The following is a 12,436-nucleotide window of genomic DNA, read 5'->3' on the forward strand; positions in this document are numbered from 1 at the left end:
TGAGGTATGTGAAAATGAATTCTTCTTTGCACTTTTTCTCTTTTTCGTTGCATTTCTTAATTTGGCCCTTGTACTTAAATGTGTATCCTTGTAGTGCCCTTGTAATCCTTGAACAATTTGAGGTATGTGAAAATGAATGCTTCCTGGCCCTTTTTTTCTTTTTCGTCGCATTTCTTAATTTGGCCCTTGTACTTAAATGTTTATCCCTGTAGTGCCCTTGTAATCCTTTAACCATTTGAGGTGTGTGAAAATGAATGCTTCCTGGTCGTTATTCTCTTTTTCGTTGCATTTTTAAATGTTGCCCTTGTACTTAATATATATGTTTGTGTAGTGCCCTTGTACTTAATATATATGTGTAGTGCCCTTGTACTTAATGTATGAGTATGTGTGGGGGCAATTGAACGCATATCGCATATTTCGTGCACGTGGATACTTCTTAGTGTTGCACTAGTTATAAAATTGATTTCATTTGATGTACAAGTGGTAATATAACACATAAGAAACCCAGATCACGTTGCATTCTCACTTCATATTGGAGTGTGAATACAACATGATTTTGGTTTCTTCTGTGTTGCATTACCACTTGTACATCAAATAGAATCAATTTTGTAGCTAGTGCAATAGTAAGAAGTATCCTCGTGCATGGGAGATAAGAAGTAGCTGTTCTTAACAATTACCGAAGATATTTTCGACGTATTGTAAAAGTGGACGTTTATTGGTTTCTTGTTTGTAATAATAGCAAGTGTGTTCGGTTTAATAAAACTACGTGTGTGCGGAAAGGAACATTTTTCAGTAATGTTGAGTATTGTGCATGTGTTCTTGGTATCTTATTTTTTCGTGTGTGGAATCAGCAGTTATGAGTTCATTATTCATGAGTGTTCTCCTATGGCGAAATGGTGAGCGTTCTCTTTTTTTAATTCATATTATTTTTATTCTTAATTTGTTTTGCATTTGAGTATTAGGCAAAGTATTTGGTTTGCTGCTGCTTGTCCTATTGTCTTGTTGAGATGTATTTTTTTTCTTTGTCATGCACTGATTTATGATTAGAGACGAGTGTTTTTTTTTAATTTTTCCCTTCTTATCTTAGCTTTATAGTAGTGGTGTGATTATTTATTATTATTTTGGATGTTTTTATGGTACTTGAGCGGGGGGTTTGGGGGGCGGTAGCCCCCCATTTAGATCTGAAAATTCATAGTCACCGCTTCACCTGAATTGATGTTTAGTAACATTGTGGTCCTTGTACTTATAGTATAATTCTTAACATCGTATAGTAACATTGTGGCCCTTGTACTTATAATATAATTCTTAACATCGTTCATTACTTTCACTGTGTTAGTAATTGTAATCGATTCATGTGATCCGGTTCCGGGAGCAGTTTAGGAATGATTCCTAAACTGCTCCCGGAATCGGATCACATGAATCGGTTGAAGTCACTGTTTGGCTCAAAGTAAAAATTTGCCTATAAATCTGAGTCGTTGTGTTTTTCATTGCATTTTTACTATTTATAAGTGTATTTTCCAATATTGCCAATCCTATGGATTTTCATTCCACCAGTAATCCTTGAGCGTGTATCTCGGCCGCGCAAAGCCCTTTCTGTTGGCTAGATCGCTCGACGTTTTTCCCGCGTTGTTGTGGTTGGGCCTGGATAGGGGCGTTACATCTGTGGCTTCCTTCCAAGTTCAAAAACAACTTTTGTGTTGTTCCAAGTTCAAAAAACAACTTTTGTGTTGTTCCAAGTTCAAAAAACAACTTTTGTGTTGTTCCAAGTTCAAAAAACAACTTTTGTGTTGTTCCAAGTTCAAAAAACAACTTTTGTGTTGTTCCAAGTTCAAAAAACAACTTTTGTGTTGTTCCAAGTTCAAAAAACAACTTTTGTGTTGTTCCAAGTTCAAAAAACAACTTTTGTGTTGTTCCAAGTTCAAAAAACAACTTTTGTGTTGTTCCAAGTTCAAAAAACAACTTTTGTGTTGTTCCAAGTTCAAAAAGCAACTTTTGTGTTGTTCCAAGTTCAAAAAACAACTTTTGTGTTGTTCCAAGTTCAAAAAACAACTTTTGTGTTGTTCCAAGTTCAAAAAACAACTTTTGTGTTGTTCCAAGTTCAAAAAACAACTTTTGTGTTGTTCCAAGTTCAAAAACAACTTTTGTGTTGTTCCGAGTTAAAAAATAATTTTTGCGATGTTCAAGTCTGGTAATAAGAATATAGTGTTTGGTTATAGTTCGCGTCTAATTTGTGGTTAATTCAGTTATCAGCGTTATCATAATAAATTTTTGATTTAATATTGACTTTTTTGATAAATGAAAATTTTTACTGTGTTATTGAGTATCTTTCGTCATCAACTTAAGTAATACAGACTTTGTGTTGTAAATGAATAGTTATGCAAAAAAAAAAGAAACTTATAATAAAGCATTCATTATTAGCAAAGGTAAGCAAGGAAGGTGGTTGATAGGTTGATTCCATTTAATCATATGTTTGGTTCGACTGTAGTGTCAGTAGTTAGTGGGTACATTTGTGATAATAATTGGTTGTTAAATGTTTGAAGTGATATTTTATTTATTATTGAATATCATGTGTAGTCCAAGGGATTATGTATCTATTGACATTCCTGAACAGAATTCAGAATTTGTAACCCTCGATCGTACCGGTTTTATGGACTTTGAGATGAGATCTGACTGTGGTCAGGTGAATATGTCTTTGACTCCACCTATTTATGATAGTTTTGCTAGAAGACGCTCATCAACCTTGAATGTTGATTTAGAATCTGGAGTGAGCCCTCAGTATTTTGCTAGTAATTTTAGTAGATTAGCTAATGTTGGTAGTGTAAATGAAACTGCTCGTGATCACAGACAGGTAAATTTTAGTGAGCCCTTTGATAATTCAGGACAATTAGGTCGATGTGTTTCTTCTGAATTTAGATCGTCAGAGCCTAATAGATTATCATCGCCATCCGGTTATCTAAATTTAAGGGATTATTATAGGCGAGTTTCATTGATGAGAAATTCAACACCTAGGTTGTCATAATAATAGGTATTTATATTTAAATATTACACTAGAGAACCTCCGTTACGGGGTGATGCAAATGCAGGGTTGCCAACTCTTGGTAATAGTAATGAAGACTCGAATTTCGAACATATTTTGTTGAAATATACCTTTAAGAGAACGAACGACTTTCTTGAATGTAAATTTAAGGATGTTAACAGATGGTAGCGATAGCGTACTTGTATTTGACATTTTGTCCAAAATTGAAGAGACTTTACTAGACACTAGTTATTCTCTTAATATGATTCTGTCATTGTTAATTGGAAAGTGTCAAGGAGCTTTTTTGAAAGAAATATTATTTGCCTTAAATAATCAAATGAGTTGGAGCGAATTAAGAGGTAGGCTTGTGGGTCTGTTTATTACCCCAGTTTGTTTACATCAATTTATTTCTGAGAAAATATATAGGCGTCAGCGATTGTCAGAATCGGTTTATCAGTATGTCAAATCATTATTTATTGCTATGAATATTTTGCAATTCGGGGTAAATGAGTTCGACATGGTTAATGTAAAGATTAGTGGGATGAACCCTAATCATAAATTTAAAATGTTACATAATTATGTTCCAGTGTCTAGGTTAGAGTTATTGGAAATTGCCGAAAGGCGTGATTTAGAATTTAGAAATCAGACGGAATATAATAAGGAGATGGGCATTTCTAGAAGGAAATCGAATTTAGTAATGTTTAACCAAAATCCCGATGTTAGTTATTCCAAAATTTTGAAAAATCTGGAAAACAAAATACTAATGTACATTTGGATCAACCTAATTCATTTGATGTTCAGAGTCAGATGAAGGTTAAGTCTCAGGCTCGAGGAATATACAAGGATCGTTTTGAAAAGTATGATCATTCGAAAAAAATTAAGAATTCACCAATAACCATTCCATGTGAGATGACTGACACTGTGGCTTCTTTTGTAGTTGGGAGGATTCATGGACGCTTGTCCGATGTTTGTATTGATGGTGGATCAAGTTTTAATATAATACGTTTAGACTTGGTTCAAGCTTGTGGGTTGGAGAGATTTATAAAATCTACTCCAGAGAAGCTGGTTAATGCACCATCAGGACTTAATTATTATACGAACATGTAAATTCTAGTGAACGTAAATCTCTCAGGTCATTTTGAGAGGGTATGGTTTAAGGTGGTTAAAGAGTTACCTTGTTCGTGTTTACTGGGTACACCGTTTTTGAGATCGACGAACTCGGTTATTGACTATTTTAGGAATTGCTTGAATTTGCGTGGTGGATTAAAAAGATTGAAGCTAAACTACAAGAGATTGGTTCAACCAAACGGTAAGTTAAAAGATATAAAAAACGTTGAGGACAAAAAATCTTTTGAGGATTCATCTGTTGAAAAAGCGGATTTGGGAGATTTATCTGGCTTCATGGCGTCATTATTTATATGCGAGGATGGGTTTGTTTCTAGGTATAGTCATGCAGCGATTCAATGTGAATTGGACTATCGGGACATTGAATTAAGGATGCTTGAAATAAGTGCACCGAGTGTAATGCAGTTAAAGGAACTTAGATCTTTGGTTCTGAAGTCAATGCTGATCTACCTGAGAATTCAATTGAGGTGAGATGTGAAGGAGCTCTTCGAAGTAGTGGTGATCAAAGACTATCTATTAAGACAGATGACTTAGGAGTTCAAGAACCGAGATGTTCGGAGACTGATGGACTACCCCGAAGAATAGATTGTGGATCAGTAATTGAAAATTCAGGAAATTATGGAGGTGGTGCAAGTGAAATGTCCTGTCACTGATGAAACTGGCATTAAGAGAACTTGTATTTCTAAAAAGGGGTTTTATACATACATATAACCACCAGCCCTCGGAATGAAATCTTATGAATCACTGATCTCGATGCATGGTTTAACATTTTACTTGAATCTGAAACACTATCACAAAATATTTAAACTTGAATCGATTGGAAAATGGAAATGAAACCTGTTTGTAAGAATCATTTAAAAAAACTTAGGTATTCCTTGTTTTTAGAATAGTCCTCATTTGAAATAATAAACGCTGGTATACTTGCGAAGGCAATAATTTACTCCGAGTTAATAAATTTTTAAACACTTTCAAAAACTGTGTTTAAACTTTTGAGACATGAGACGAGGCGAGGCATTTCAAGAGACGTCTCGTCTCGTCTCGGAAACCTAACCGCCGAACCAGGATATGATCAAGGTAGGGACTAAACCATAGTTGCCAACTTTATCCTGTGTAAATAAAGTAGGATTGAAACCCATTATATCCAGTGTATACTAGAGCATCAAGGGAAGGGCGATAATTATTTCATAAGTTCACACACGGTACGATCAAGCACTGAATCTATTGAAATCTTACTACGTAATAATTATCAAGTGTCTGCACTTTTTCTATTAAAATTCATAGTATATTCTATCATAATATAGATGGCAGTCCCACACATTTTACTACTGCTACTGGTACCTACTCTCATTTGGACCTCTCCATTTGCAGTCCTCAACTTGGTGCCCATCTTACTTGGCGCGTGCATGCTGATCTCTGTGGCAGTGACCACTTTCCTATTCTTGTACATGGTCTTCCGGTCATCCATTCTGCTGCGTTCACTGCCTACAATCTCCGTCGAGCAGACTGGGATCATTTTTCCGCCAATTTTCATTTCACTTTAGACCCACGTTTTACTGTTGAAGGTCATTGTGAGGCCTTTCGGCAGAGTATCCTGGCAGCTGCACACGACTCTATTCCTGTCGATGCTGGTTCCCGGTGTAAACGCACCGTTCCTTGGTGGTCAGAGGAGATTCGTGACGCTATTCTGGCCCGAGGTCGAGCACTATGTACTTTTCATCGTGCTCCTACAGCTGATAATTTGGCTCAATTTCGACTTCTTCGTGCTCGAGCCCGCTATCTGATTAAGCAAGCTAAGCGTCATAGCTGGCGCACTTATGTTTCTTCTCTTACTGCTGGAAGCTCCATGACAGCGGTCTGGTCGCAAATTCGTCGTCTACAGGGATATGTTTCCTCCGTTGCGGTTCCATCCCTTATTATCGATGGTGTAATGGTCACTGATCAGGACAGAATTGCTGCTGCGTTAGGTCGTCATTTTGCGGATGTCTCCAGTTCTACTCACTACTCAGCTGGATTCCTCACTTATAAACAACGCACCGAACGTACGCCACTTCAGTTCCGCTCTGCAACCGCTGAAGCTTATAATCGGCCTTTTACTACTGCTGAACTTGCTGCTGTTTTGGATTCTACGAAAGACACGGCACCTGGTCCTGATGGCATCTGTTATGCTATGCTCCGGCACCTGCCTGCGGATGGCAAGCAACATCTTCTTGACCTGTACAACCGCATCTGGCTTGAAGACTCCTTCCCCGCTGCCTGGCGTGAAGCATACATTATTCCCATTTTGAAGCCTGCTAAACCTGCCACGTCAAGTGGAAGCTACCGCCCGATCGCCTTGACTAGCTGTCTGTGTAAACTTTTGGAGATGATGATCCAAACCCGCTTAGTCTGGTTTCTTGAACACCATGGCCTCCTTTCCAATCTTCAGTGTGGCTTTCGGCGCTTCCGTTCCACTACTGATCATTTGGCGCATCTTGAAAGTGCTATTCAGGATGCATTTCGTCATCAAGAACATCTGATAGGCATCTTCTTTGACCTTGAAAAGGCCTATGACACCGCTTGGCGATATGGCATTTTGAGGCAACTCCATCTCTGGGGCTTACGTGGCCACTTGGTTCTCTTGATCCAAAATTTTCTCCGACAACGTTCTTTTCGAGTCAAGCTTGGAGCTACTCTCTCTGCTCCGTTTCCACAAGAGAATGGCGTTCCACAGGGTAGTGTGTTGAGTGTCACATTGTTTGCTATTGCAGTGAACAGTGTGATGTCGCAGCTCTCCCCTTCTGTTCATGAGCTGCTTTATGTGGATGACTTTACTATCTACTGTCGCTCACGTGATCTCCGCACAGTTACTCGCCAGTTGCAGTTAGCGCTCAACCGCCTTCACCGATGGTCTACCACTACTGGTTTCCGCTTTTCTCTCTCCAAAACACACTGCGTACATTTTTGTCGCCTTCGTCACTGTGCCTATGATCCTGAGCTGTTCCTTGGCTGTTCTCGATTGTCCTATGTGGATCATGTTCGTTTTCTGGGCTTGGAGTTTGACCGACGACTTACCTGGGCTGTTCACGTTCGAGACCTGAAGTACCGCTGTCTCCGCTCCATGAACTTACTACGTATGGTGTCTCATCTTTCGTGGGGTGCTGACCGTGTGGTGATGTTGCGTCTATATCGTAGCCTCATCCGCTCCCAATTGGATTATGGCTGTGTTGCATATGGTTCTGCTCGACCTTCCATCCTACGTCATCTGGATTCTGTACATCATCTTGGCCTCCGTTTGGCGCTTGGAGCTTTCCGAACTAGCCCTATTCCTAGTCTCTATGTCGAGGCTCATGGACCATCTCTTTCCCACCGTCGGGACTGCCTGCTCCTGCGCTATTATATCCATATCCGTGCCGTACCTGACCATCCTTCGGCCTTTGCCCTTGAGGCTGGTGCTCGCTATGACAGATATCAAGCACGACCTACTGCTACCCGGCCTTTTGGCATTCGTGCTATAGACCTTGGTGCTTCTCTTGGACTTGATGTCCCTGCCATCTATCCATTGGGCCTCCTGCCCATTCCTCCATGGACAGTTCTTCCACCAGTTGTCAGCTTTCATCTCACGCAATTTAAGAAGTCTGTTACCAGCAATCAACAATTTTGTCAGGAGTTCTCCTCTTTTCTGGATGCGTACCGTACCTACGCTGTCTTCTACACGGATGGTTCGAAGCATGAAGATTCTGTTGGTTGTGCCTTCGTCACGGATGATCATAGCGCTGGCTTGAAGCTCCATCCTACTTCCACTGTGTTCACTGCTGAATTGGTTGCTATCCTGGAGACTCTGCATTATATTCGTCGACGCCATCTCCGACATGTTCTCCTGTGCTCTGACTCCAGCAGCGCTTTACATAGTCTCACGGATGGGTCAACTGTGCACCCTATAGTTCAGCAAATTCTACTCTCTTGCCATTCCTTACGACTTGCAGGTTGCGATGTCCAATTTTGTTGGGTGCCTGGCCATGTTGGTATTCCAGGGAACGAGCGTGCTGAACGTGTTGCCAGAGAAGCTGCCCTTACAGGACCTGAGTATCCGCCACCGCTTCCCAGCTCTGATATTCGCCCTGTAATCAACCGTCTTCTCCTTCATCGCTGGCAGACAGACTGGGATGAGCACCTCCAGAATAAATTACATGCTATTAAGCCGCGGCTTGGTGTTTGGGCCACGAGTTCACGTCCTTCAAGACTGGAAGAACGACGATTGGCACGATTACGTATCGGGCACAGTCATCTGACCCATGGCTACCTGTTACGTCGTCAGAACCCGCCTTCCTGCACCCAGTGTGGTGCATTCCTGACCATCCGCCACCTTCTTGTGGAATGTGTTCCTCTTGCACCTGAGCGAGCCCGCCTTGGCTTACCGCTGATCTGTCTACCTTGCTTGGAGACGATGTCCAGATGATCCAGCGAGTTTTCACCTACTTGCAACTTTTGCACGTCTTGCGTGATTTGTGAGTGCATTTCTCACCTTTCTTTTAATTAATTTATTTCTGCTTTTATCTACCGTTTGTGTTTTTTCGTGGTGTTTTTATGCTTGTCATAGCATTTCCTTGCTTTTATCTTTTTTACTGCACTGTCATATTCATTACTAATTATGGGCTGCCCCACGTGTGTGCACCTATTGCCGAGCTGCCCCGGCAGAGAAGATTAACATGCTGTTGTGTACTAACCCGTCCTTGTGTTTGTGTATCGAGTTTGCACATTTCTTGAATGCTATGACATTTTAACTCATAAATGACCGAACACCTTTTACGTAATCCTGACTTTGCTTTTACTTTATTATATGTATGATACTATCCTTTTTTTCTTTATTTCTTTCTTGGGTACTTCATTTTCCTGCCAGAGAAGGGTGCAAAAGACCTCGATGTCGACGCGCCCATATAAACCCTTTCAATCAATCAATCAATCAATCTATCATAATATAAATTGTCACACATGTACTGTATGCTAATGTAACTCATGATAAAAGTGTTTTGTTTTCAAACAAAATGAAACGGTTGAGGTGGACACTGGCGAGTAGAAGACATGCAATTTATTAAATCGCCTCGCAACCTACTTGGCCACACACTTTGGTTACACTCTTCAACTTTTTTCCATGTCATCTAAAGTATCGACTAATCTTAAATTCGCATTGCCAATTCGGGTTTTCTAACAATTAATCTGTTGCAACTTAATTTGGATGCAAAATTCTGACTTAATTAGCATCTAAGAACTTTACAGTGTGCATTAAAATGATGACAGAAACAGTGAAATTTCAGTTTCAAATTTCATGTCTACCTTGAATCCAAATACCTGTGCCGTCATTTCCTTCAATGTTGAAAGGAGCCAAAACTTGCAATAGATCTCAATTTTTTGCTTATATAATCTTTAATTCCCACTATTTGTTCACAAAATTTTAAAGAAAAAAAATCAAATGAAATCTTTAAGTTTTACATCTCACGTTTATGGCGGTTGGGCTAAAGGAGTCGGTGATGATGAGAGATGAGTGAAATGGTGGAATGAAAAAATGTGGGACGAAACGGGAGAACACCGAGAAAACACACGAGCACGGCGTTTGGCCACCACAAAGTCTACACAGCGCGAGCTGGGTTCGAACATGGAACCCGAAGCACCGGAGGTGAACGCACTACCACTGAGACACCACGCCTCCAAAATTTTAAAAAAATATTAGTTACTAACAAGTAACACTTCCGATGTGTAACACTTCGATTTTGATAAAATTTGGCAGTTAGATATTACACATGAAATAAACGAATACGTGTCTATTTTCTGCGGAAAAACAGTTTTAGAGGCCAAAAGCCCCCACGCAAAATTTTGAAAGTTGACGCCCACAAGGCAAAGAAATTGAACAGAAGTAAACGAAATTTTACACACATATTGCAGACAAAATTAGGGAATACGTGCTTCGTATATTCCTAAAAAAAACGGTTAGGTGGGGCACGGAACCCTCCAAACCTTTCATCACGAAATATTGAAAGTGCTAGTAACAGTATGTCAGATGTGTAAAGGACATGAAGAATTGCAACGAAACTTTGTGTGAGAACAACACGCAAAAAATAAAGGAATACGTTTTTTTATGTTCTGCGGAAAAACGGTTTTAGGGGGCAAAAGCCCCACCCAATGTTTTTTTTTAAATTGTGGCCCGAAAGGCCAGAGGAAGTTAACCGAAGTCAAGGAAATTGTGCACAGATATTGTAGATATAAAATGAGGGAATGCGCGTTCTCTATTTTCTTGAAAAAAAGAAAACCGTTTAGGTGGGACACAGACCCCTCCAAAACTTTGATCGTAAAATATCAAAAGTGCTAATAACAGTATGTCACAAGTGTTTGAAGGACATGAAGAATTGGAACAACACATTGTGTAGGGACATTACGCAAAAAAAAAAGAATACGGTTTCTTATTCTTCGGGGTTTTCAGGGGCAAAAGCCACACCCAAAATTTTTAAATTTGAGACCCAAAAGGCAAGAAGAACTGCACCGAATTGAATTACATTGTGCACAGATATTGTAGACGTAAGATGAGATAATTGGGTTTCGTATTATCCTGGAAAATAGCGGTTGAGTGAGGCACGGACCTTAGAAACCGTTGATTACTAAATATCAAAATTGCAAATAAGCATATGTCGAACGTTCCTAAAGAATATTTCGAATTGCAAAGAAAATTCGTATATTCCAAAACAATAAATGAACCGTGTTTTAATTTTTGCGGAAAAACAGTGTTGGGGCCATCCGAAAAAAAGTAAATATTTCCGTAATAGCACAGGAAGGAGTGGACCGAAGCAAATGAAATTGTGTGTAGATTTAATATACACCCTATGTGAAATAAGCCCTTTCGTGTTTCTCAAGTTTCCCTATTCGTTTTGCTTCAAATTTGGCAGATCAAGAGCAAACTGGAAATAAATCAACACGTATTTTTGTTCATGCGCAAAAATATTATAAGGGTTAAAAATGCGTCCTGAAATACCATAAAAAAACGCTATACTGTTTGTGCTTGTAGTTGATCTGAAAAATTTAAAGAAATCGGAAGGAGAGACGACACATGTGAAACACGAAGGGCCATAGTTTACACATCCAATATCTACATACAATTTCATTTGCTTTGGTCCACCCAGGGGTGTAGCCAGCAGGTTTGTGTAGGAGGGGCCCGTCGTTTTTGAAGGGGGGCCAGCTACAATGTACAAAGCCTAAAATAATGTGTTGCTGCTAGTGCTTTTGAGGCCTGAAAGAAAGAAAAATTTTGGTTTCTGGAAAACTAAAAACACTATTTTAGCTTATTATTATTATTATTATTATTATTATTATTATTATTATTATTATTATTATTATTATTATCCATAATCTATATTCAAGATAGTTTTTATTATGCTTAATCAAGAACTACTGCCCGGGACCAAACGCTATACTTTTGTGCATAACTATAAAGGTAACCACGAAAATTCTGTCCCTTTTCGTGGAGGTCTGTGTTCAATTGCACCTCACACCGTGAGTTGAATGCGAGTAGAGATAAGGCGAACGTCAGTTGTTGGTGTGGGTATATTTAACATATTAACTGGTTGTGATAATTTAGACACACAGTGAACTTGCGTAAAGACAGAGAGAACATTGGACATCCACAGATCGTCATAAGAGCATGTATGCTGAACGAGTTCAAATGGAGGTCAAACGCCACTGTAGCGAGACAGAAGATATGCCAGGCCTTTGGTGAGGGTTTCGTGATGACGCGGACAGTGCAGCCATGGTTTAACAAGTTTAAGGACGCTGACGATACACCCGAAGACACCACGTACCAGAAGACCAACACATGTACAAAGAGGAACTGGGACTACAATTTAGTGTATGGAGAAACCATTCAGCAGCACATCCATCAACTTGGGAAGCACTACAAGTTGGGTCGATGGGTCCCACATGTTTTGACTCCGGGCCAGAAGGCAACGCGGCAGCCGCCTGTTTTTATTTATATTTCGAAGCCATTTCTGGACAGGACGTTGACATATGATAAAAAGTGGGTCCTGTACGAAGCTCCACGGCGCCATCATCATTGGTTAGCATCCCATGAACCGATTTCAAAACAGCCGAAACCAGCACTGTACCAGAAAAAGGTCCTTCTGTGTGTTTGGTGCATCGTGCATCGGGAACTGCTACCAGCTGGTCAGAGTATCAATGCAACTGTGTAGTGTCAGCAGTTGAGCTGCGCTCAACAAAAACTCAAAATTCTGGAGCCATCAGTTCTGAATTGCAAATGGGTCCTCGTTTACGAGACAA

At 39.8% G+C, this 12,436-nt stretch overlaps 1 protein-coding gene across 1 annotated transcript; it reads left to right on the top strand.

Moving 5' to 3' along the window:
* The first annotated feature begins 2,566 nt into the window (after positions 1-2,566).
* Positions 2,567-8,576, top strand: LOC145687389 (uncharacterized). The gene is made up of 4 exons (XM_081760845.1): positions 2,567-2,848; positions 3,818-4,040; positions 4,577-4,774; positions 5,443-8,576. Exons 1-4 carry the CDS (start codon positions 2,567-2,569, stop codon positions 8,574-8,576), a joined length of 3,837 nt encoding a protein of 1,278 aa, XP_081616971.1.
* The last annotated feature ends 3,860 nt before the right edge of the window (positions 8,577-12,436 follow it).

This window comes from Thermobia domestica, chromosome 6, assembly GCF_964235325.1.
Source record: "Thermobia domestica chromosome 6, izTheDome1.hap1.1, whole genome shotgun sequence".
Taxonomy (NCBI): domain Eukaryota; kingdom Metazoa; phylum Arthropoda; class Insecta; order Zygentoma; family Lepismatidae; genus Thermobia; species Thermobia domestica.

Excerpts from the sequence above, each read along its gene's own strand:
- LOC145687389 (XM_081760845.1), top strand. The coding sequence starts at position 2,567 with ATGTGTAGTCCAAGGGATTATGTATCTATTGACATTCCTGAACAGAAT. Across the intron at positions 2,849-3,817 it reads CTGCTCGTGATCACAGACAG|AGTCAGATGAAGGTTAAGTC; the intron begins GTAAATTTTAGT and ends TTTGATGTTCAG. Across the intron at positions 4,041-4,576 it reads TTTAGACTTGGTTCAAGCTT|TCAATGCTGATCTACCTGAG; the intron begins GTGGGTTGGAGA and ends TTGGTTCTGAAG.